Genomic DNA, 21,562 nt, shown 5'->3' with positions numbered 1-21,562 from the left:
TTGTCCAGCTGTTAACCAGATTTACAATTGGTTCCACCAAGTCTGGAAAATCTTTTGGAAATGTTAATGCCAGGATTGTCGTTGGATTGAAACCTATTCACTAACCTTTCAAACTGATGATAAGCAAGGAAGTGTCTAATTTAGACATTTCTTTGTGTGATAATGGTCGAACATCAAACAGGATGAAGATATTTCTTTTTGTATTGTATGGTTTGAAATTGAACAGAATGGCAGAAAAATGAGATTAAGATGGTACAATCAAAAGGGGAAGGGTTTGCGTCAATCTATTGTCACGGGTTTTGATCTTTTGTATTATAAAAGGGTGTGTTTAGACAGGGGACAGGGCAACTTGCAAGGAGAACTACGGACAGTTTGATCACCCTTACAGATGGAAACAACTGACCCCAGCGATCAAGTGGAGGAGCCTGTTTCCACCTTCTTAGGCAGTCCCTCGAAACCGAGAAAGGTGACAAGTTCAATTGTGGTAATTACAGAGGAGTTTCCCTGCTGTCTGCCACAGGAAAAGTCATCGCAAGAATCCTCCTCAATCGCCTTCTCCCAGTGGCCGAAGAGCTCCTCCCAGAGCCGCAATGCGGATTCCACCCACTAAGGGGCACAATGGACATGATCTTCACTGCACGTCAATTACAAGAGAAATGCAGGGAACAGCACCAACCGCTGTACATGGCCTTCTTTGATCTCACAAAGGCCTTTGAAACTGTCAACCATGAGGGATTATGGAATGTCCTCAAATTCGGCTGCCCTCAAAAGTTTGTCACCATCCTCCACCTGCTTCACGACGACATGCAAGCCGTGATCCTGACCAATGGTTCCACCATAGACCCAATTCACGTACGGACTGGGGTCAAGCAAGGCTGTGTCATCGCACCAGCGCTCTTCTCGATCTTCCTTGCTGCAATGCTCCATCTCACCCTCAGTAAGCGCCCCGCTGGAGTGGAGCTAAGTTACAGAACAAACGGGAAACTGTTCAACCTCCATCGCCTCCAGTCCAGATCCAAGATCGTCCCATCCTCTGTCATCGAATTACAGTATGCAGACGACGCTTGCGTCTGCGCTCACTCAGAGGCCGAACTCCAAACCATCGTTAGCACCTTCACTGAAGCATACGAGAGCATGGGCCTTACACGAAACATCCGTAAGACGAAGGTCCTCTACTAACCTGCCCCCGCCACACAGTACTGCCCCCCGATTATCAAAATCCATGACAAGGCCTTGGACAACATGGACCACTTTTCATGCCTTGGGAGCCTACTGTCAACAAGGGCAGATGTCGATGACGAAGTCCAACACCACCTTCATTGTGCCAGTGCAGCCTTCGGTTGCCTGAGGAAGAGAGTGTTTGAAGACCAGGACCTCAAACCCGGCACTAAGCTCATGGTCTACAGAGCAGCAGTGATACTTGCCCTGCTGTATGCCTCAGAGACATGGATTATGTACAGCAGGCACCTCAAAGCACTGGAGAGGTACCGCCAATGCTGCCTCCGCAAGATCCTGCAAATCCATTGGCAGGATAGGCGCACCAACATCAGTGTTCTCGCTCGGGCCAACATCCCCAGCATCGAAGTTTTGACCACGCTCGATGAGCTCCGATGGACGGGTCACATCGTCCGCATGCCCAATATGCGACTCCCAAAACAAGCGCTCTACTCGGAACTCCGACACGGCAAGAGAGCCCCAGGTGGGCAGAGGAAACGCTTCAAGGACACTCTCAATGCCTCCTTGAAAAAGTGCAACATCCCCACTGACACCTGGGAATCCCTGGCCCAAGACCGCTCAAAGTGGAGGAGAAGCATCCAGGAAGGTGCCGAACACCTCGAGTCTCTTCGCCAGGAGCAAGCGGAAGCCAAGCGCAAGCAGCGCAAGGAGCGCACGTCAACCCAAGCACCCCACCCGCCCGCTCCTTCAACCACCGTCTGCCCCACCTGTGACACAGACTGTAGGTCCTGCATTGGACTCATCAGTCACCTGAGAACTCATTTTTAATGTGGAAGCAAGTCATCCTCGGTTCCGAGGGACTACCTAAGAAGAAGAAGATGGAAACAGGCTCCTCCACTTGATTGCTGGGGTGAGTGGTGTTTGAAATTAAAGAGTTAAAGGGAACGGTGTATGTTGGTATTGTTTGGAGTTATAACGGAACAGTGCATTGACTTTTGTATGTTATTCATAGTACAATAAATAGTTAAAAGCATACTGAGTTGTACTGAGTTTGTGAGCCTTGACCATTTTACCCCACCTGGAAGGGGGTCAAGTTGGATTCTGGAATTATAAGATGGGAGGTGCGGGTTCACCTGCCTACAGCACCATATATCAACCTGTATCTGTTTGATCGGTGTTCTCTCCCACGGGGAAAGCACATGCTCACTTTCTGTATATAATGTTGAGTTAATTTGATTTAAAAAGTAACAACTGTAATAGGATATAAAAACAAATTATATGAATCAATTTACATTTTGGAAGATATTTCTGTGGTTTTGATAAAGTTACTGGAAATTTCTGTGAGATAAAGAAGCTGTTATTCATCAAGCAGGAGCAGACTGGACGAATGATTGTCCACCGGAATATCAAAGTAGATATTTAAAAATATTGCCCATTTAAATTAAAGGAAGATTCGGGTAAAGGTAGGCTGAGCAGATTTCAAAACAACATTGTGTAACTATTGATAAGATGGGTGCAGGAAGCATTTCCTGATTTTATAACTCTATAGAGTATTGGTCCCTAGTAATAGTAGCTAATCCAAATGAAATAGTCACGAGTAATGATTTAATCGATTTTGTCTTACACCATAAACACAAGATCACAAGTTACATTTTTGATGAAGTAACAGAAAAGGTTGATGAGGGTAGTGTGGTTGATGTTGTGCATATGGACTTACAAAAGGCATGGCTAAAGTACTACATAATAGACTTGTTAGCAAAATTGAAGCCCATGGAATTAAAGAGGCAGTGGCAGCTTGGATACAAAATTAGCTAAGGGACAGAAAGCAGAGAGTAGTGGTGAATGGTTGTTTTTCAGACTGGAGGGAAGAGTGCAGTGGTGTCCCCCAGGGGTCAATGTTGAGCCCACTGCTCTTTTTCATATATATATATATTAATTAATGACCTGAACTTGGCTATACAGGCCATAATTTTAAAGTTTGCAGATGAGATGAAACTTGGAAATGTAGTAAACAGTGAGGAGGATAGTACCAGACTTCAGGAGGATGTAGATAACTGGTGAAATGGGCAGACACATGGCAGATGAAATTTAATGCAGAGGAGTGTGAAGTGATTGATTTTGGTAGGAAGAATGAGGAGCGACAATATAAACGAAATGTACAATTTTAAATGAGGTGCTGGAACAGAGGGTCCTGGGAGTGCACGTACACAAGTCTTTGAAGGTGGCAGGACAAGTTGAGAAGGCTGTTAAAATGGCATATGGGATTCTTTGCTTTATTAATAGATACATAGAGTACAAAAGCAATGAACTTATGCTAAACCATTATAAAACACTGGTTAGGCCTCAGCTGGAGTATTGTGTTCAGTTCTATGCACCACACTTTAGGAAGGATGTCAAGGCCTTAGAAAGGGTGCAGATGAGATTTACTAGAATGGTACCAGGGATAAAAGACTTTAATTACATGGAGAGACTAGAGAAACTGCAGTTGTTTTCCTTAGAGCAGAGAAGGTTAAGGGGAGGTGAAATAAAGAATAGATTTGCCTTTCTAATCTAGGCTTTATTAACTTTAAAATCCTGTAGCACATCTTTCCACACCCAGTCCCAACCAAAGCTGGAAAGAACTGAATTTAAGATGGCCACCACAAATCACATGACATCAACTACCAATGAGATTACAGCATATATCCCAAGGCAGGAAACAAACAACCAATCACAATACTTCTTACTAAACATAAAGAATAATCACCACATTCACCCCTCCTTTTAAAATATACTCCAACCTAAATAACCTTTACAATTTATAATTAATTATTTACAACTAAAGCTATGCACAGACAAGAATAAAACTATTCAACATGACACAATACTAAGCGAACAACAACAAATAGTAACATTGCACATAAGTATTAAGTATCTCTCAACTAAAACAATATAATATAATATTTCAACAATTTTAAAACATTACTATCAATTTAAAAGTCCATTTTCAATCGGTCGACCGGATATCTTGTTCATGTCGACCTTCTTAACCTTGGTGAAATTCCTTGCCCTCCCACACCAGGAGACACAGAAGTATCTTCTGCAGGAAGGCTATCCATATCCCGATTTTCAACAGTTTCCGGATTAGAAATCCCATCAGAAGGTAAACTGGGACGGTCATAAACATCCATCGAGGGCTGACTAATAGAAGTATAATTACCTGCAATCAGATTGGAAATATTCGTAGTATCTGTAACAGCATCCACATTATCTGAATCATGACTATTGTTAATATCCTCAGAAGAGGGCTGGCCACCACAAGGAGCCAAGTCTTTAATTGAAACGGTACTTTCTTTCCCATCTTGGAATCGGAATATGAGCATATTGGGAATTTGCCTCCAACAGCTCCACCTCCTCCACTAAAGGATCATATTTTGACAATCTAACATGGCGTCGAAGCAGCACAGGTCCCTGCATAGTAAGCCATGAAGGTACCGAATATCCCGTAGTAGATCTCCGCGGATAGTTGAAGAGCCTTTCATGGGGGGTCACATTAGTAGCCGTTGAAAGCAATGATCTAATGGAATGCAGGGCATCAGGCAGTACCATTTCCCACTGTGTATTCTTAAGGTTCCGGGATGTCAAAGCCAACATAACTGCCTTCCAGATCACCCCATTGTATCGTTCGCACTGTCCATTACCCTGGGGATTATACGGGGTAGTTCTACTAGTAGAAATTCCCCGACTCTGAAGGTATTCCTTCAACTGGGAAGACATAAAAGAACTTCCCTGATCCGAATGGATATACGCAGGCATCCCAAAGATGACAAAAAGTTGAGTCAGACATTTGATAACTGTAGCAGCTGATACATCTGCGCAAGGAAAAGCAAAAGGGAACCTTGAAAACTCATCCACAACAGTAAATATATATTGGTTTTGAGTAGTTGAAGGAAGAGACCCCTTAAAATCGACGCTCAAACGTTCAAAAGGAGAAGTAGCCTTTATAAGATGAGCTCGTTGAGGCTTAAAGAAATTCGGTTTACACCGAGCACAGATAGAACATGATGAAGTCATCCGCTTGACGTCTTCAACTGAAAAGGGCAAATTCTTACTGAGTACGAAGTGTATCATCCTCGTAACCCCAGGATGGCATAAGGCATTATGAAGATTAATAAGCGTATCTCCGTAAATCACAGAACAATAAGCCCTTGACAGCGCATCAGCAGCAACATTATCCTTCCCCGGACGGTAAACTATATCAAAATGGTAACATGCCAACTCAATCCTCCACCTCATTATTTTATCATTCTTAATCTTTCCAAAATGTTTGACATCAAACATAAAGGACACAGACTTTTGATCAGTTACCAACGTAAAATGTTGCCCCGATAAATAATGTCTCCATTTACGCAGTGCTTCTACTATTGCATACGCCTCTTTCTCTATTGAAGAATGCCTTTTCTCACTATTGTTCAAGGTACGTGAGAAAAAGGCCACAGGTCTTCCATTTTGGTTCAGAGTAGCCCCAATTGCAAAATCAGAAGCGTCCGTCTCAATCACAAAAGGAACCTGCTCATCAATAGAATGCACAACTGCTCCAAGGATATCCTTTTTAAATTTATCAAAACACGTCCTGGCCTCCCATGATAGAGGATATGTCGTAACCCGAATAAGAGGCCGGATCTTCTGTGAAAAATTTGCAATCCAATTAGAATAATAAGAAAACAGTCCAACAACTCGTTGCAAAGCCTTAGAATTAGTAGGACAAGGTAAATCAATCAATGGTCGCAGACGTTCTGGATCTGGTTTAATCTTGTTTCCCGAGATAATATACCCCAATAGATTTACCTCAGCGGTCGAAAAGATACACTTCTCTTTATTAAAAGTTAAACCAACTTTTTCCGCAGCTTGAAGGAATCTTTTTAAATTAGAATCATGCTCCACCCTTGATTTGCCACACACTGTGATGTCATCTAAGTATGAAAAGGTGTCAGAGAGAGAGTTATCACTTATAAAAGCATCCATTGCCCGTTGAAAACAAGCAACACCATTAGTAACACCAAATGGTATTCGGCAAAACTGATACAGCTTTCCGCCAGCCTCAAAGGCCGTATATGGTTGATCCTTCTTAACAATAGGAATCTGATGATAAGCACTCTTTAAGTCAATAGTGCTAAAAACCTTATACTGAGATACTTTGTTGATAAGCTCATCAATCTTAGGCAAGGGGTACGCATCTAATTGAGTATACCTATTAATAGTTTGGGAATAGTCTATCACCATTCGTTTCTTATGTCTCTCGTTAGTCATGACAACTACCTGTGCTCGCCAAGGTGAACAACTAGGTTCAATGATTCCTTCCAATAAGAGACGTTGAACTTCAGAATTAATAAATTCTCTATCCTGACTGCTATACCTTCTTGACTTGGTAGCAATTGGCTTACAATCCGGCATCAAATTGGAAAAAAGTGATAATGGAGAAATGGATAAAGAGGTTAATCCACAAATAGATAAAGGTGGCTTAGTCCCTCCAAATGAAAAACTGAGAGACTCGTGTAACTGAAGCACATCATGACCAATCAAAATATCCGCACAGAGATTAGGCAAAACAGATAGGCGTATATCAGTATACGTATTACCTAGAAGAATCAATTTCACAAGGCAACAACCAGCTACTTGTGAAGTGAGAGTCGTCTGAGCCATACACACCTGATACGTAACAGGCGAAATTTTCAAATGCTTCTCCTTCGCAAACTGAAGACTTATAAAACTCTCGGTACTGCCCATATCTATAAGGGCCTTCACTTCCAACCCATTAACTTGGGCCGTAACTATAGCTTTGTTTAGGCCATGAGCAAATGCAGCAGAAATTGATGCAATAAACGCCCTATCTAAAGGCTGAATAGTCACAGAGGAGGAAATTGAACCTGATGATTTACACACACATGCGTAATGACCTCTCTTGCCGCATTTACTACACACAGCCTCCCGAGCAGGACACTTCAGATGAGGGTGCCGGACGTTCCCACAAAAATAACACTTCTGAATCCTAGAGGCAACAGCCGCTGAAGTAGAAACTGTTTCAGAATCTAGTAAACCACTCCTATTAAGTCCACATAATTCCTTTTCGTCCGGAACTGCCGAAACCACAGTCACAGGCCGATTAAAAAGAGCATAAGAATCCGAACTTCTCTGAGCCACATCCAATGTAGAAGCTTGCTCAAAAGCACTCTTAAGATCCAAAGTCTTATTTTCTAACAACCGCTGACGAATTGATCTAGACAGTAATCCATTAATGAAAGCATCCCGTACCTATTCTTCCTTATATTCTTCAGCCGTCACGGCCTTATAATTACAGTTAACACTAAGGCACCGAAGTGCTTGTAAATAAGTATCCAAAGATTCTCCCACCTGCTGCCTACGGGCAGATAGAAGGTGACGTGCAAATACCTCATTCTTTGGTTTAACAAAAATCTTTTCCAATGTAGAAATAGCCACTTCGTAAGTTTTACAGTCCAAAATATACTTATACACACCCGGAGCAATGTAGTTGATCAGCATATTCAGCTTATTTAGAGACTCTTGATCCAACATGCCCAAAAAGTCTTTAAATGTACAATACCAGTGTTTCCATTTATCATCCACTCCAGCAGAATTAGGGTCAGCATTGAATCGTTCTGGTTGAAGATATTGCTCCATTCTGACATAAAGTTAATAAATTGAAATAAAGAATAAATTTGCCTTTCTAATCTAGGCTTTATTAACTTTAAAATCCTGTAGCACATCTTTCCACACCCAGTCCCAACCAAAGCTGGAAAGAACTGAATTTAAGATGGCCACCACAAATCACATGACATCAACTACCAATGAGATTACAGCATATATCCCAAGGCAGGAAACAAACAACCAATCACAATACTTCTTACTAAACATAAAGAATAATCACCACAGGAGGTTTGATAGTGGTGTTCAAAATCTTTAAGGGTTTTGATAGAGTAAATAAGGAGTAAATAAGGAGAAACTGTTTCCAGTGGCAGAAGGGTCGGTAACCAAAGGTCACAGATTTAAGGTACAGTAATTGGCAAAAGAACCAGAGGCAATATGAGGACTTTTTTGTTGTTGTGATCGGGAATGCACTGTCTGAAAGGGTGGCGGAAGCAATTTCAATACTAACTTTGAAAAGGGAATTGGATAAATACTTGAAAAGGAAAAATTTGCTGGGCTATGAGGAAAGAGCAGGTGCGTGGAACTAATTGGATAGTTCTTTCAGTGTGCTGGCACAGATGGGCCGAATAGCCTGTGCTGTATCATCCTATGATTCTATGAATTACTAAAAAAGGCTATATGATCCATTTTAGTCCATCCATCCAGAATGACCCTGATGTTCTCCCATTGCAATTGTTTCTTAAATGATTTCAGCATATTCATCTCCACTACTCAATCCAAAAGTCCAATCCATGTATTGATCACTTTTGTGTGAAAAACTTTATCAGTCCTAAATTTGCCTTGTCCTACTCTCACAATTTAAAGTAATTTTCTAGATTTACCTTTTTCTTACTGTTTAATATCTTATATACTCTGAAAGATCCCTTCTCGGATGACTCCTTTCAAGGGTGAAAAGTTCAAGTTCCTTGAATCATTCTTGAATAACTCAGATCTCAGATCTTTGCAATTATGGATCAGCATCATGGCTCTTTAGGCACTGCCTCCATTATGTCTTGATGACCAGAACTGGGCAAAGCATTGTCTGACCAGAGCACTGTAGAGTTTGCACTCTACTGTTTTAACCATCTAGTTCCAAATTCTGTTGACTTTGCGGATTGCTGCTGTATTGGTTGGGCATTTAAGTGCTTAAGTGACTAGGACGCCAATGTCTTGCTCAATTTCATTCGTAGTTATTTTAATGTAATTCATGGAGTACATGTGTCATCCATCTCTCCATCTTATGTGCAGTACTTTACTCTTGTCCACATTAAATTTAATCTGCCATTGTTCTGTCCATGTATATATTTTTGTCCAACTCTTTCTGTAATTTCTGAGCTGCCTCTTTTTCTTGCATTGATTATCTTAGTTTGGTATTGTCTGCAAATTTGACCATATTGCATTGAGTTTGAGTCCAAACCAGTGATGTAAATTAGAAACAGCAGAGGTCCTAATACTGATTCTAGAAGGACCCCACACAGTACGCCCACCCTTAAAGCAATCCTATGTAGTGCAATGACTTGTAAATGGGAGAGATAGCCAAAGTGACTACATTACTTTGCTTCTATTGTGGCAGAATAATGCAATATTTAGAAAATTAAAGCTTGAACATTTTTCAATCAATAATAGCCTGTGATCATCAAATGTCTTAGTGGTTAAAAGGCAATATGTATATTGTAATAATGCAGAAGGCTGCAGGTTGTGAAGGCTCAGTCGTTGAGTATATTCAAGACAGAGATTGATAGATTTTTGAACATTAAGGGTATCAAGGGATATGGAGATAGTGCAGGAAAGTGGAGTTGAGGTAGAAGATCAGCCATGATCTTATTGAATGGCGGAACAGGTTCGAAGGGCCAAATGGCCTACTCCTGCTCCTATTTCTTATGTTCTTATGTTATGAACCCTGATCTGTGCCAAATTAGCTGAGCTTAGCCAGGTGGTGGTAGGAACGCTACAATTGCTTTGGCAAGTTGAGGTACAGAAATGGAAAATTAATTTACGGTTCTTGTTCTTGCCTTGCCCACTGTTTAATGACTACACACTGGAAAATGAATATGTGAATATTAGGTGAAGGCATGTTAAGGTGCTGTTATTATGTCCCTACAATGGAATAATACGCCTTAATTGGTATCCCTGTTTAATTGCTAAATCTGAATTTATAACACGCACCTATACACGCTAATTAAGATTTGTAGTTTTTAAACTAAATTTTAGTAGCTGCTGGACTGGATTACCCCCCACCTGGGTACTGAGACGAGTACAGTTATATATGTGCACAGTTATATATGTATATACACATATAATATATATTTTTCAAGGACACCCACAAAGCCTCCTTGGAAAAAGTGTAACATCCCCACCGACACATGGGAATCCCTGGCCCAAGACCGCACAAAGTGGAGGAGAAGCATCCGGGAAGGCACCGAACACCTCGGCCTAGAAATTTGGTCGATTAGCGCCAGCGATTAGCGCCTAAAGAGCCCGAGAATTGGGGCGTTACCCAATTTTCGGGCGGGCGCTGTGAATATAGCGCCACCTCCCATATTGAGTATGATTTTAGCGCCGGCGCTAACTCTTTGCACGCGCCCACGGGCGCAGGCAGATCATGACGTCATTTCAGTGTGCAACACCATTTTTGCGTCCCGGACCGGATATTCGGTGGCGCCCGCAACCTTTCCGCCTGGCACTATTAGTGACAGTTGGATGGCGCGTTCCCAGGCCCTTCTCGGACTCAGGGGGCGCTATTTAAAGGGGACAGCACTAGTATAAAAGCTGCAGCCATTTGGGCTGGCCATCCTGATCGTTGCTGGAGAGAGTTGCTGACCTTCTGTTGGACAGTAATTTTCTCATTGAGCCTTCGGAGGCACTGGCACTGGCAGCTTGAGGGCCCGGCTCCCGAGCTGGTGATGCAGCATCTGAAAGTAGGGAGGTGGAAGAGTGGCTTTAGCAAAAGGACAGGTTCGCAGCAAGGGATGCCAGATTGCGGCAAGGCTATGACATGGGTCCACAGTGAGAAAGCATGCTGGCGGGGGGAACAAGTAGAAGGAGACAGTTGTAAGAGGTGAGAACCTTACCATCGCTGTCGACAATGGGGTCGGTAGCTGCAGTGGTTACAGGACCACTCAGATGTCCTCCAAGAATCTGGTGGACTCTCTCCTCGAGATCCTGAGAGTGACCACTTGTGGAGGTCCTCCACCGGTGCGAAGCTGGTCTTTGCCAATCCTCGCCAGCATGGACTGCAGGGGAAAGGAGGGGAAGTTATGTTACCTGATGCCCTGAGTGATCATCTCATGCCCCCCATGGTGCAAGAGCCCTTACATGACGCCCTGAGTCAAATGTGCATGTGTGTGCCCAGAAAGGGCCATGGGTGCTTGCTGGCAGATGGCCAATGGGGCACAGGCCACCCTGTAGCCATAAAGTCAGGTGCAAATGAAGGGATGCAGAAGTTTGCAGGAACAACACCCACCCTCACGACCCGAGTGAGGTCGTTGAATTTCTTTCTACATTGGACAGGGCTGCTGGAGTTGACCCTCTGGCATACATCTCTCCAAGCTCGTCGGTAGTCCTTATGATTCGGCCTCCTGCCATTGTCTGGGTAGAGAACATCTCGCCGGCGCTCCACTGCGGCCACCAATTGCTCCAGAGCCTCATTGATGAAGCGCTCTGCTCTCTGTCTCACCTTCTCCATCTGGTCCAAGTTTTTATCGCCAGGGAAGGGCCTGCGCTGATTCTGAGGCCTGCAAGGCGCAGAGTGTGGATGCTGAAGCTGACTGACCCACCCCTTTAATAGCTAGCCGGCGCCTGGAAGTCTTGTGGTCATCGGTAATTGAGAGCACCTGCGCTGAGCTCGTCCGCTCCGATATTGGGTTGCGCCGGAAGTTTAGCGACTTAGGTGTTAAATCCGTGAATCTTAAGGTATGGTGTTCTTCAATAAATAGACGGAGACTGCAGATGAACAATCAACAGGTGTTCACTGGATGAGGGTATTCTAAAAACTAACAGTACAGATCCCTACTCAGGGTTTATATACAGGTGTGGTCACTGCCGGTACTACAGTATACAGGAGCTGTAAAAGTAGTTCTCCTCTTAAAGGTACGTATACTACAATTCCTCCCCTTTTAGATTAACAGTACCATAACATTCAATTAACAGTTAACACTTTTAACATGCACATTAACTGAAATAGTCCATTTATAGATTCAGTCTTTGGGGCGGCTTCCTGATCCTTTCTGGATAGCGCCTTTCCTGAGTGCCTTGCTCTTGGTGCGGAGGCGATTCTGGCCCCCTGTCGTCGGTTAGTTCATCAGCTTCCGATGCTACTGTTTCTGGGGTAGATGCTACCGGTATGTCGGGTTCATCACCAGGTACGCGAGACATGGGGTTGACTCGTTCCTGTGACATTAGGATCTGGTCGACATGGTGTCTCACAATATTCTCCCCAACATCCACTGTGTACATTAGTGGCCCCTGCCATGTGCATATCGTTCCTGGTTGCCATTTCTCTGTTCGGTAGTCGCAGGCCAAGACTGGTTGTCCTACATTGAAGCTTCTTGTCGGCTTCTCATTGATGTGCTGGAATTGCTTATTCTCAACATTTCTTCGTACATTTGGTCTGAGCAAATCCAGACGAGATCTCAACCTTCGGTTAAAGAACATCATGGCCGGGGTCTGGTTGGTAACTGCATGTGTCGCATTTCTGTAGGCTAACAGGAAATTGTCCACCTTATGCTGCAGTGGAATGTCGTCATCGCACATGGCCCTTACTGCCTTTTTAAAGGTTTGTACGAACCTCTCAGCCAATCCATTTGTGGCTGGATGATACGGGGCGGATGTGTAATGTCTTACCCCATTCCTTCTCATAAATTTCCGAAACTCTTCGGACACAAACTGTGGTCTCTAATCAGAGCAAATCTGTTCTGGCAAGCCGTTCCTGGCAAATATGGTCCGTAGGACTGCAATCGTTTTCTCCGTAGTGGTGGAGGACATTTTGATCACCTCAGGCCATTTCGAGTGTGCATCCACTGCTATTAAGAACATTGAGTCCATGAATGGACCAGCAAAATCAATATGCACCCATTGCCATGGAGAGGAGGGCCACTCCCATGGGTGTAGAGGGGCATGTGGTGGTGCATTTTGGACCTTCTGGCATCCTGAGCAGCTCTTTGTTAGGTCCTCGATTTGTTGATCGATCCCCGGCCACCACACATAAGCCCTAGCAAGGCTTTTCATTTTCACCCCTCCCAGATGGCCTTCGTGAAGCTCATTGAGCACTCTCTCCCTTAACTTGGGTGGAATTACCACTCGGGATCCACACATCAATGTCCCCTGGCATACTGACAGCTGTTCTCTTCTGGATGAGAATGCTGGCAACAGTGAGTCGCCATGTGTTGGCCATCCCTTCACCATCAAATCATATACCCGAGACAGTGTCGGATCATTTCGGGTCTCCTTCTCTATATCCGCGTTAGTTACTGGCAAGCGTTCAATTATAGTCGAATGAAATATTTCGACAGGGTCCACTGCTGGTACTTCCTCCGCAGTAGGCAGTGGCAGGTGTGATAGCCCATCAGCGTTTCCATGCTGTTTCGTGCCCTTATACTCTATTTCATATTGGTTCGCCCCTAGAAAAAGGGACCATCTTTGTAGCCGTTGCGCAGTCATCACCGGAACGCCCTTCTTTGGATTAAAGATGGAGACAAGTGGTTGGTGGTCAGTCAGCAAGGTGAACTTCTGCCCGTGCAGATAGTGGTTGAACTTTTTCACTCCCCATACTAGGCTGAGGGCCTCCCTGTCAATCTGGGCGTAGTTGCGCTCAGGCTGAGGTTAGTGACCGAAACGCAAAGGCTACTGGCCTCTCCAACCCGTCTGGGAATTTGTGCGACTGCACCGCTCCAATACCACAGGGTGATGCATCACACGCCAACCAAATTGGTAGTGCTGGGTTGAAATGAGCCAACACCTCTTTCGATGTGATCAATTCTTTGCACTTCTGGAAAGCTCGTTTACATTCGTCATTCCACTTCCATGGTACCCCTGCTTGCAGTAGGGTGTTCAGTGGGTGTAATACTGTAGACAAATTTGGTAAGAACTTATGGTAGTAGTTCACCAGCCCGAGGAACGACCTCAGTTGTGACACATTTTCCGGTGCTGGAGCCTTGACTACTGCCTCAATCTTTTCAGGGGACTTATGTAACCCCTCTTCATCAATAACGTGGCCACAATACGAGATCTGCTTCTGGAAAAACTCGCATTTGTGGCGATTAGCTCATAGCCCATATTCCTTCAATCTAGTGAGCACCTGCTCCAGGTTGGCGAGGTGATCACTGTCATTTTTGCCCGTGACCAGGATGTCGTCCAAATAACACTGGGTCCCTGGAATCCCTTGCAGGACTTGATCCATTGCCCTTTGCCAAATAGCCAGAGCTGATGCTACCCCGAACACCAGCCGGTTGTATTGGTAGAGACCTTTGTGAGTGTTGATCGTGGGGTATTGTTTCAAGGCTTCTTCTACCTCCATTTGCAGGTACGCCTGGGCCAGATCAATCTTAGTGAAACGTTTTCCTCCAGATAGCGAGGTGAAAATATCCTCAATCCGCGGAAGCGGATATTGTACCGTGTGAAGGACTGGGTTCACTGTCACCTTAAAGTCCCCACAGATGCGAACCTTCTTTGGTTCCCCAGGCGTATTACTCAATTACAGGAATGATGGGTGTAGCCCACTCGCTCCAGTCCACTTTGGACAGTACTCCTGAACGTTCCAAACCTTCCAGCTCTGCTTCGACGGCTGGGCGGATCACATAAGGCACCGGTCTGGCCTTAAAAAACTTTGGGCTTGCATTTTCCTCTATTTTGATCATCGCTGTTATGCCTTTTAGTGTTCCGAGTCCCTCCTGGAACACTTCTTGTGCGTCAGTTAGCATTTTTGACAGTCGTCCAGGTGTAACGTCGTCATCCTTTTTGGCCTCTACCGTCAGTGCCTGTATGGAATGCCAATCTAACTGTATCTTCCGGATCTATTCACGTCCTAGTAGTGGTGGTCCTCCATCTGGCAATACATATAGGTCCATTTTTGGTGTTTCCTTACCATTGTATATCACGTTCACCCTTATTTTTCCTTTGGGGTAGACTTTTTGCCCCGTGTACGTCTTCAAGACAATCTCTGTATCTCTCAAGGGTATATGTGAGAATAGCTGCTTGTAGTCCCTTCGGTTTATGACTGTTAGGGCTGATCCTGTGTCCAATTCCATTTTCACTTGGACTCCGTCTATCTTGAGCGTGACCCAGATAGTTTGGTGATCCTCCATTTTGATTACATTATGTAGTTTCAGACAACCCAGCTCCTTGCTTCCGGAGTCTGTATCACTTTTCTGTTCGTCTGAACTACTCTCCGTCACCTTATGTACCTTTTTGTACTTCTCCTGTGGAGATTTCTTGCTGCTGGTTTTCTTTCCCGACCTGCAGACTCTTGCTATGTGTCCTGCTTTTCCACACTGTCTGCACACTTGGTCCTTGAACCAGCAATCCTTCTGGTCGTGTGTTGTTCTGCCGCAGCGATAACACTTCACTGCTCCACATGACATTTCATTGGTGCCATATTCTTGCGGTCTACGTTGTATCTCTGCAGCGCCCCGTGCGGCTGCTTCGTGTGATACTGCCATGCTGAAAGCCTTGTTCAGCGTAAGATCCTTTTCTGATAGAAGCCGTTTCTGGGTTCCTTCACTTTGAAGCCCACACACAAACTTGTCCCTTAACGTATCTGCTAGTCCCATTCCAAACTGGCAGTGTTTCGATAGCTTGCGCAGTTCCGTTAAATACTCAGCATTACTTTCGTCTTTATGCTGGTTCCTTTTGTGAAACTTAAATCTTTCGGCTATCAGCAGCGGTGTGGGGTTTAAGTGGTCCTGTAGGATTGCCACTATGCTTTCAAAATCCTTATCCACTGGCTTCTCTGGGGTTACTAGGTTTCGCAGTAAGCCATATGTTTTTGCACCCATGGAATTTAACAATACCAGTGCTTTCCTGGCATCTGGCACTTCATTCGCCTTGCAGTACACTTCAATGCATTCAACATATGTCGCCCAATCTTCGACTTCATTGTCGAACGCTGTGACACTGCCACTCTTTGGCATCCCTGGGTGTGGTTAGACTGGCTAAAATGGCGTCTCCCGCGCTCTCCCTTCTTCTCCGCTGGCTCAAAATGGCGTCTCCCGCGCTTCCCCTTCTTCTCCGCTGCGGCTTCAAAAATGGCATCTCCCGCGCTCTCCCTTCTTCTCCGCTGCGGCTCAAATGGCGTCTCCCGCGCTTCCTTTCTTCCCCCGCGGACGCTGCTCAGCCCTTGAGCACTGGCTGCGCTCTGCGCGTTTTCCTGCGCGCCTCTCTCGTTGCCGCTGCTCGGTCCTGAACCCCGGCTGTGCTTTACCCTCTCTCTCTTTTTGTTTTCCGTCGACGCCGCTCGGTCTTCAACCCCCGGCTGCGCCCTGTGCGCTTTACCCTCTCTCTTACCCTGTCGACGCTGCTCGGCCTTTTCTGTGCCGTCGGTCGGCTCCAGCCGCCGCTGTCTGGGAAGGGTCTGCGCCGTACCTGTTGTCAGCCTGTTGCGCTGGATCGTCGTGACTGGAGAACCAAGCCCAGCTCTCAACAGCCTCCCCTGCGATGCTCACTCTCTGCTGGATGACTCGGCGGTTGCTCGTGGTCGATGCCCGTGCTTCTGGCCTCGACTTTCGTCCACTGTCCTCCAGGAGCGAATCCCTGGGAGGAAATGCAGAGTTGCAGGTAGGTTCGAATTTGCCTCGTCGCCACTGTTAAATCCGTGAATCTTAAGGTATGATGTTCTTCAATAAATAGATGGAGACTGCAGATGAACAATCAACAGGTGTTTACTGGATGAGGGTATTCTAAAAACTAACAGTACAGATCCCTACTCAGGGTTTATATACAGGTGTGGTCACTGCCGGTACTACAGTATACAGGAGCTGTAAAAGTAGTTCTTCTCTTAAAGGTACATACACTACATTAGGAGTCCCGTGTAACGCCTGAATTCGCGCCTCAATCACCTTTAGGGGCGATGCAACCTAACATCGCGCCAGGCGACGATAAGTTTCGTCTGGCTATAAACTTTGCGCAGCGCCAGTTCTAACGCCTCAAGCCGGGCTATACCCAATTTCTAGGCCCTCGAGTCTCTTCACCGGGAGCAAGCGGAAGCCAAGTGCAAGGAGCGCACGTCAACCCAAGCACCCCACCCACCGTCTGCCCCACCTGTGACAGAGACTGTAGGTCCCGCATTGGACTAATCAGTCACCTGCGAACTCATTTTTAATGTGGAAGCAAGTCATCCTCGGTTCCGAGGAACTGCATAAGCTGAAGCTGATTTTTCTGCTCATTTATAGCCTGACCGGATTTCCCAGGTCACTGTTGGTGTGCTGATTGACGCCAGAGGTTGTCTATCCTTCAGAGGTGGGATCCTACAGTAATTATTCAAGCACACTGCTCTAACCCAAGGAACATATTGTACAAGGTATTGCCTCTAGAGGGACCAAGATACGGTATACCGTCCTTTAAAGTAAGCTTTAAAAAAAAAATCTACTTTTTATTGTATGCAATGGTAACTAATGGCTGGTTTTATTTTGTGTTTTTTGAAAAGGGAATTGAATGTAGCACCCGTGTCTGGGGACTTTGCTCGCTGAAGGCAGAAAGTGGTCGGAGTGACCTGGAGGCCGTGGGCTATTTGAGGAGCGATGAGCTGGTTAATGTTCAGCCGCACGGCGGGGCCCAGGGCGCTGCATGCTCTTCTCTCCGCGCACTTTGGTGCTGCTTCTCTCAGACTATCGTCGAAAATGGTAGGTACCCGACTGACGCAGAGGGCGCTCAGGGTTGGAAATATGGGAGTGGAGCGCAGCACTTCCCTGTAGGCAGTGCGTTAGAGGGAGGGCCTCAGACACACAGCGGGTTGTCTTTGGAAGGGAATGTCCCCGTGGAGCGGGTTCAAGTGAAAATACAACACCAGTGACTTTTTCTGTGAATTAGATTTTTTTTTTGCAGCCTTGGCTTTTCTCTAAACCCCTTCTTTTGATGTGGGCTGCAGCTAGCCACATTGCATTCAGCTGCCGTCTGTCGGGTTAAAACAACAGGCGTTAAAAGCGCTGTCTTCGTGGCCAAAAATTAAAACGTCTTGTAATTGCCGTTGAGTTGCTGAGCAATACAGTTTAAGCAATGTTCCACGTTTGATTCCCAGTCTGTGCCGAGTTGATCAGGGCCAAAGCAGCGGCAGCGAATGCGACAATTCGTTTCTGCAGCTTGAGGCAAAAGAAGGGACAACTCACCCAGAGTTCCCACTCTTAACTGCTCTGCTGGGACACCTGATGAAAAGTGCACGTTAAGAAGTCAAGGTGTGATCGACCTTGGCTGTGATGCTCTCTGTAATTAACTGGCCTCTGGTTATTCATTATGCAGACTGACACACAAAGTAGAGAGACTATTCTCTGACTGTGACCCTCCTCGACTTCTCTGCAGCCTTGGACATGGTCAACTACATCAGTCTTCTCCAAGGCCTCTCTTCCGCTGTCCAGTTTTTCCACTCTCGCCTATCCGATCATAGCCAAAGCATCTTCATTAATTGCTTCTCTTCCTGACCTTTACCTCCGACATCTCCCAAGGATGTATCCTTGGCCCCTTCCTCCTCATAGAAACATAGAAGATAGGAGCAGGAGTAGGCCATTCGGCCCCTCGAGCCTGCTCCGCCATTCAATGCGATCATGGCTGATCATCTAAATTCAGTACCCGGTCCCTGCTTTCTCCCCATACCCCTTGATCCCTTTAGCCTTAAGAAATATATCCAACTCCTTGAATATATTTAATGAACTGGCCTCCACCGCCTTCTGTGGTAAAGAGTTCCATAGGTTCACCACTCTCTGGGTGAAGAAATTCCTCCTCATTTCTGTCTTAAATGGTCTACCCTTTATCCTTAGACTGTCCCCTGGTTCTGGACTCCCCGACCGTCGGGAACATCCTTCCTGCATCTAGTCTGTCCAGTCCTGTCAGAATTTTATAAGTTTCAATGAGATCACCTCTCATTCTCCTAAACTTCAGCGAGTACAAGTCCAAGCGACCCAATCTCTCCTCATACGTCATTCCTGCTATCCCAGGTATCAGCCTGGTGAATCTTCGTTGAACTCCTTCCATGGCAAGAACATCCTCAGATAAGGCGACCAAAACTGCACACAATACTCAAGATGTGGTCTCACCAAGGCCCTGTACAACTGCAGCAAGACATCCTTGTTCCTGTATTCAAACACTCTCGCTACAAAGGCCAACATACCATTTGCCTTCTTAACCACCTGCTGCACCTGCATGCTTACCTTCAGCGGCTGGTGCACAAGGGCACCCAGGTCTCGTTGCACTTCCCCGTCTCCCAATCTATTGACATTTAGATAATAATCTGCCTTCCTGTTTTTGCCACCAAAGTGGATAACCTCACATTAATCCACGTTATATTGCATCTGCCATGTTTCTGCCCAAATACCCAACATGTCCAAATCATCCTGGAGTTTCTCGACATCCTCCTCACAGCACACATGCCCACCCAGCTTTGTGTCGTCTGCAAATTTGGAGATATTACATCTAGTTCCCTTGTCCAGATCATTTATGTTGCGTCTGTGTATAATAAGACACAGACTGTGGAGAACGGTAGAACAGGTGTTTACTCAACGTGGCTCACACTGCAACTGATCTGTACAGATTACTACTCAGGGCTATATACAGGTGTGGTCACTGCCGGTACTACAGTATACGTGAGCTGTAAAAGATAGTTCCCCACTTAAAGGTATATACATTACAATTCCTCCCCTTTTAGATTAACAGTACCATAACACTCATTTAACAATTAAATATCAAACTAATTACAATTAACACTTTTAACATGCAACATTAGCTGAAAATAGTCTATTTATATATTCAGTCTTTGGGGAGGCTTCCTGATCCTTTCTGGATAGCGCCTTTCCCGAGTGTCTTGCTCTTGGTGCGGAGGCAATTCTGGCCCCCTGTCGTCGGTTGGTTCATCAGCTTCCGATGCTACTGTTTCTGGGGTAGATACGACGTGTACGTCAGGTTCATCACCAGGTATGTATGGGCAAGGCATGGGGTTGACTTGTTCCTGTGACTCTAGGATCTGGTCAGCATAGCATCTCACGATGCTCTCCCCAACGTCCACTGTGTACATTAGTGGGCCCTGCTGTGTGCATATCATTCCTGGCTGCCATTTTTCTGTTCGGTAGTCGCGGGCCAAGACTGGTTGCCCTACATTGAAGCTCCTTGTTGGCTTCTCATGGATGTGCTGGAATTGCTTACTCTCAACATCTCTTCGTACGTTTGGTCTGAGCAAATCCAGGCGAGATCTTAACCTTCGGTTAAAGAACATCATGGCTGGGGCCTGGTTGGTGACTGCATGTGTCGCATTCCGGTAGGCGAACAGGAAATTGTCCACCTTGTGCTGCAGCAGAATGTTGTCATTGTACATAGCCTTTATTGCCTTCTTAAAGGTTTGTACGAACCTCTCAGCCAATCCATTTGTGGCTGGATGATACGGGGCGGATGTGTAATGCCTTACCCCATTCTTTTTCAAGAACCTCCGGAACTCTTCGGACACAAACTGTGGTCCGTTGTCGGAGCAAATCTGTTCTGGCAAGCCATTCCTGGCAAAAATGGTCCGTAGGACTGCAATAGTTTTCTCCATGGTGGTGGAGGACATTTTGATGACCTCAGGCCATTTCGAGTGCGCATCCACGGCTATTAAAAACATTGAGTCCATGAATAGACCAGCAAAATCAATATGCACCCGTTGCCATGGAGATGAGGGCCACTCCCATGGGTGTAGAGGGGCCTGTGGTGGTGCATTTTGGACTTTCTGGCATCCTGAGCAACTCTTGGTCAGGTCCTCGATTTATTTATCGATTCCCGGCCACCACACATAAGCCCTGGCTAGGCTTTTCATTTTTACCCCTCCCAGATGACCCTCATGAAGCTCATTGAGCACTCTATCCCTTAACTTGGGTGGAATTACCACTCGGGATCCACACATCAATGTCCCCCGGCACACTGACAGCTGTTCTCTCCTTGTCGAGAATGCTGGCAACAGTGAGTCGCCATGTGCTGGCCATCCCTTCACCGTCAAATCATATACCCGAGACAGTGTCGGGTCATTTCGGGTTTCCTTTTCGATACAAGCGTTAGTTACCGGTAGGTATTCAACTATAGTCGAGTGGAATATTTCAACAGGACCCACTGCTGGTGCTTCCTCCGCAGTAGGCAGTGGCAGGCGTGATAGCCCATCAGCATTTCCATGCTGTTTCGTGCCCTTATATTCAATCTCATAGTGGTGCACCCCTAGAAAAAGTGACCATCTTTGTTGTTGTTGCGCAGTCATCACCGGAACGCCCTTCTTCGGATTAAAAATGGAGACAAGAGGCTGGTGATCTGTCAGCAAGGTGAATTTCTGCCCGTGCAGATAGTGATTGAACTTTTTCACTCCCCACACTAGGCTGAGGGCCTCCCTGTCAATCTGGGCGTAGTTACGTTCGGCTGAGGTTAGTGATCGTGACGCAAAGGCTATTGGCCTCTCTCAGCCGTCCGAGAATTTGTGCGACAGCACCGCTCCAATGCCGTAGGGTGACGTATCACATGCCAACCGAATTGGTAATGCTGGGTTGTAATG

At 45.7% G+C, this 21,562-nt stretch overlaps 1 protein-coding gene and 1 long non-coding RNA gene across 4 annotated transcripts in view; one reads left to right on the top strand and one right to left on the bottom strand.

The window, feature by feature from the left end:
- Window positions 1–3,440: 3,440 nt before the first annotated feature.
- LOC147114075 (uncharacterized) overlaps window positions 3,441–21,562 on the bottom strand; it is a 36,703-nt gene continuing 18,581 nt past the window's right edge. Inside the window, exon 3 of the long non-coding RNA XR_015079352.1 lies at window positions 3,441–4,375. This is a non-coding gene — a long non-coding RNA (uncharacterized LOC147114075). The remainder of the gene's footprint in view (window positions 4,376–21,562) is intronic.
- The window catches only part of LOC147114074 (pterin-4-alpha-carbinolamine dehydratase 2-like), a 65,733-nt gene continuing 61,442 nt past the window's right edge, over window positions 17,272–21,562 (top strand). The window contains exons 1-2 of one of the 3 annotated variants that reach the window (XM_085995654.1): window positions 17,272–17,371; window positions 17,498–17,693. In XM_085995654.1, the coding sequence (XP_085851780.1) occupies window positions 17,592–17,693 (102 nt within the window). In that variant the 5' untranslated portion in view covers window positions 17,272–17,371; window positions 17,498–17,591. Of the gene's footprint in view, window positions 17,417–17,497; window positions 17,694–21,562 lie in introns of all 3 variants that reach the window. The other 2 variants (XM_085995653.1, XM_085995655.1) reach the window with 2 other exon arrangements.

This window comes from Somniosus microcephalus, chromosome 8, assembly GCF_052327205.1.
Source record: "Somniosus microcephalus isolate GS21.2 chromosome 8, FLI_Smic_1.0, whole genome shotgun sequence".
NCBI lineage: Eukaryota > Metazoa > Chordata > Chondrichthyes > Squaliformes > Somniosidae > Somniosus > Somniosus microcephalus.
The sequence above is the reverse complement of the archived record's forward strand: the minus strand, read 5'-3'. Positions and strand labels throughout refer to the sequence as shown.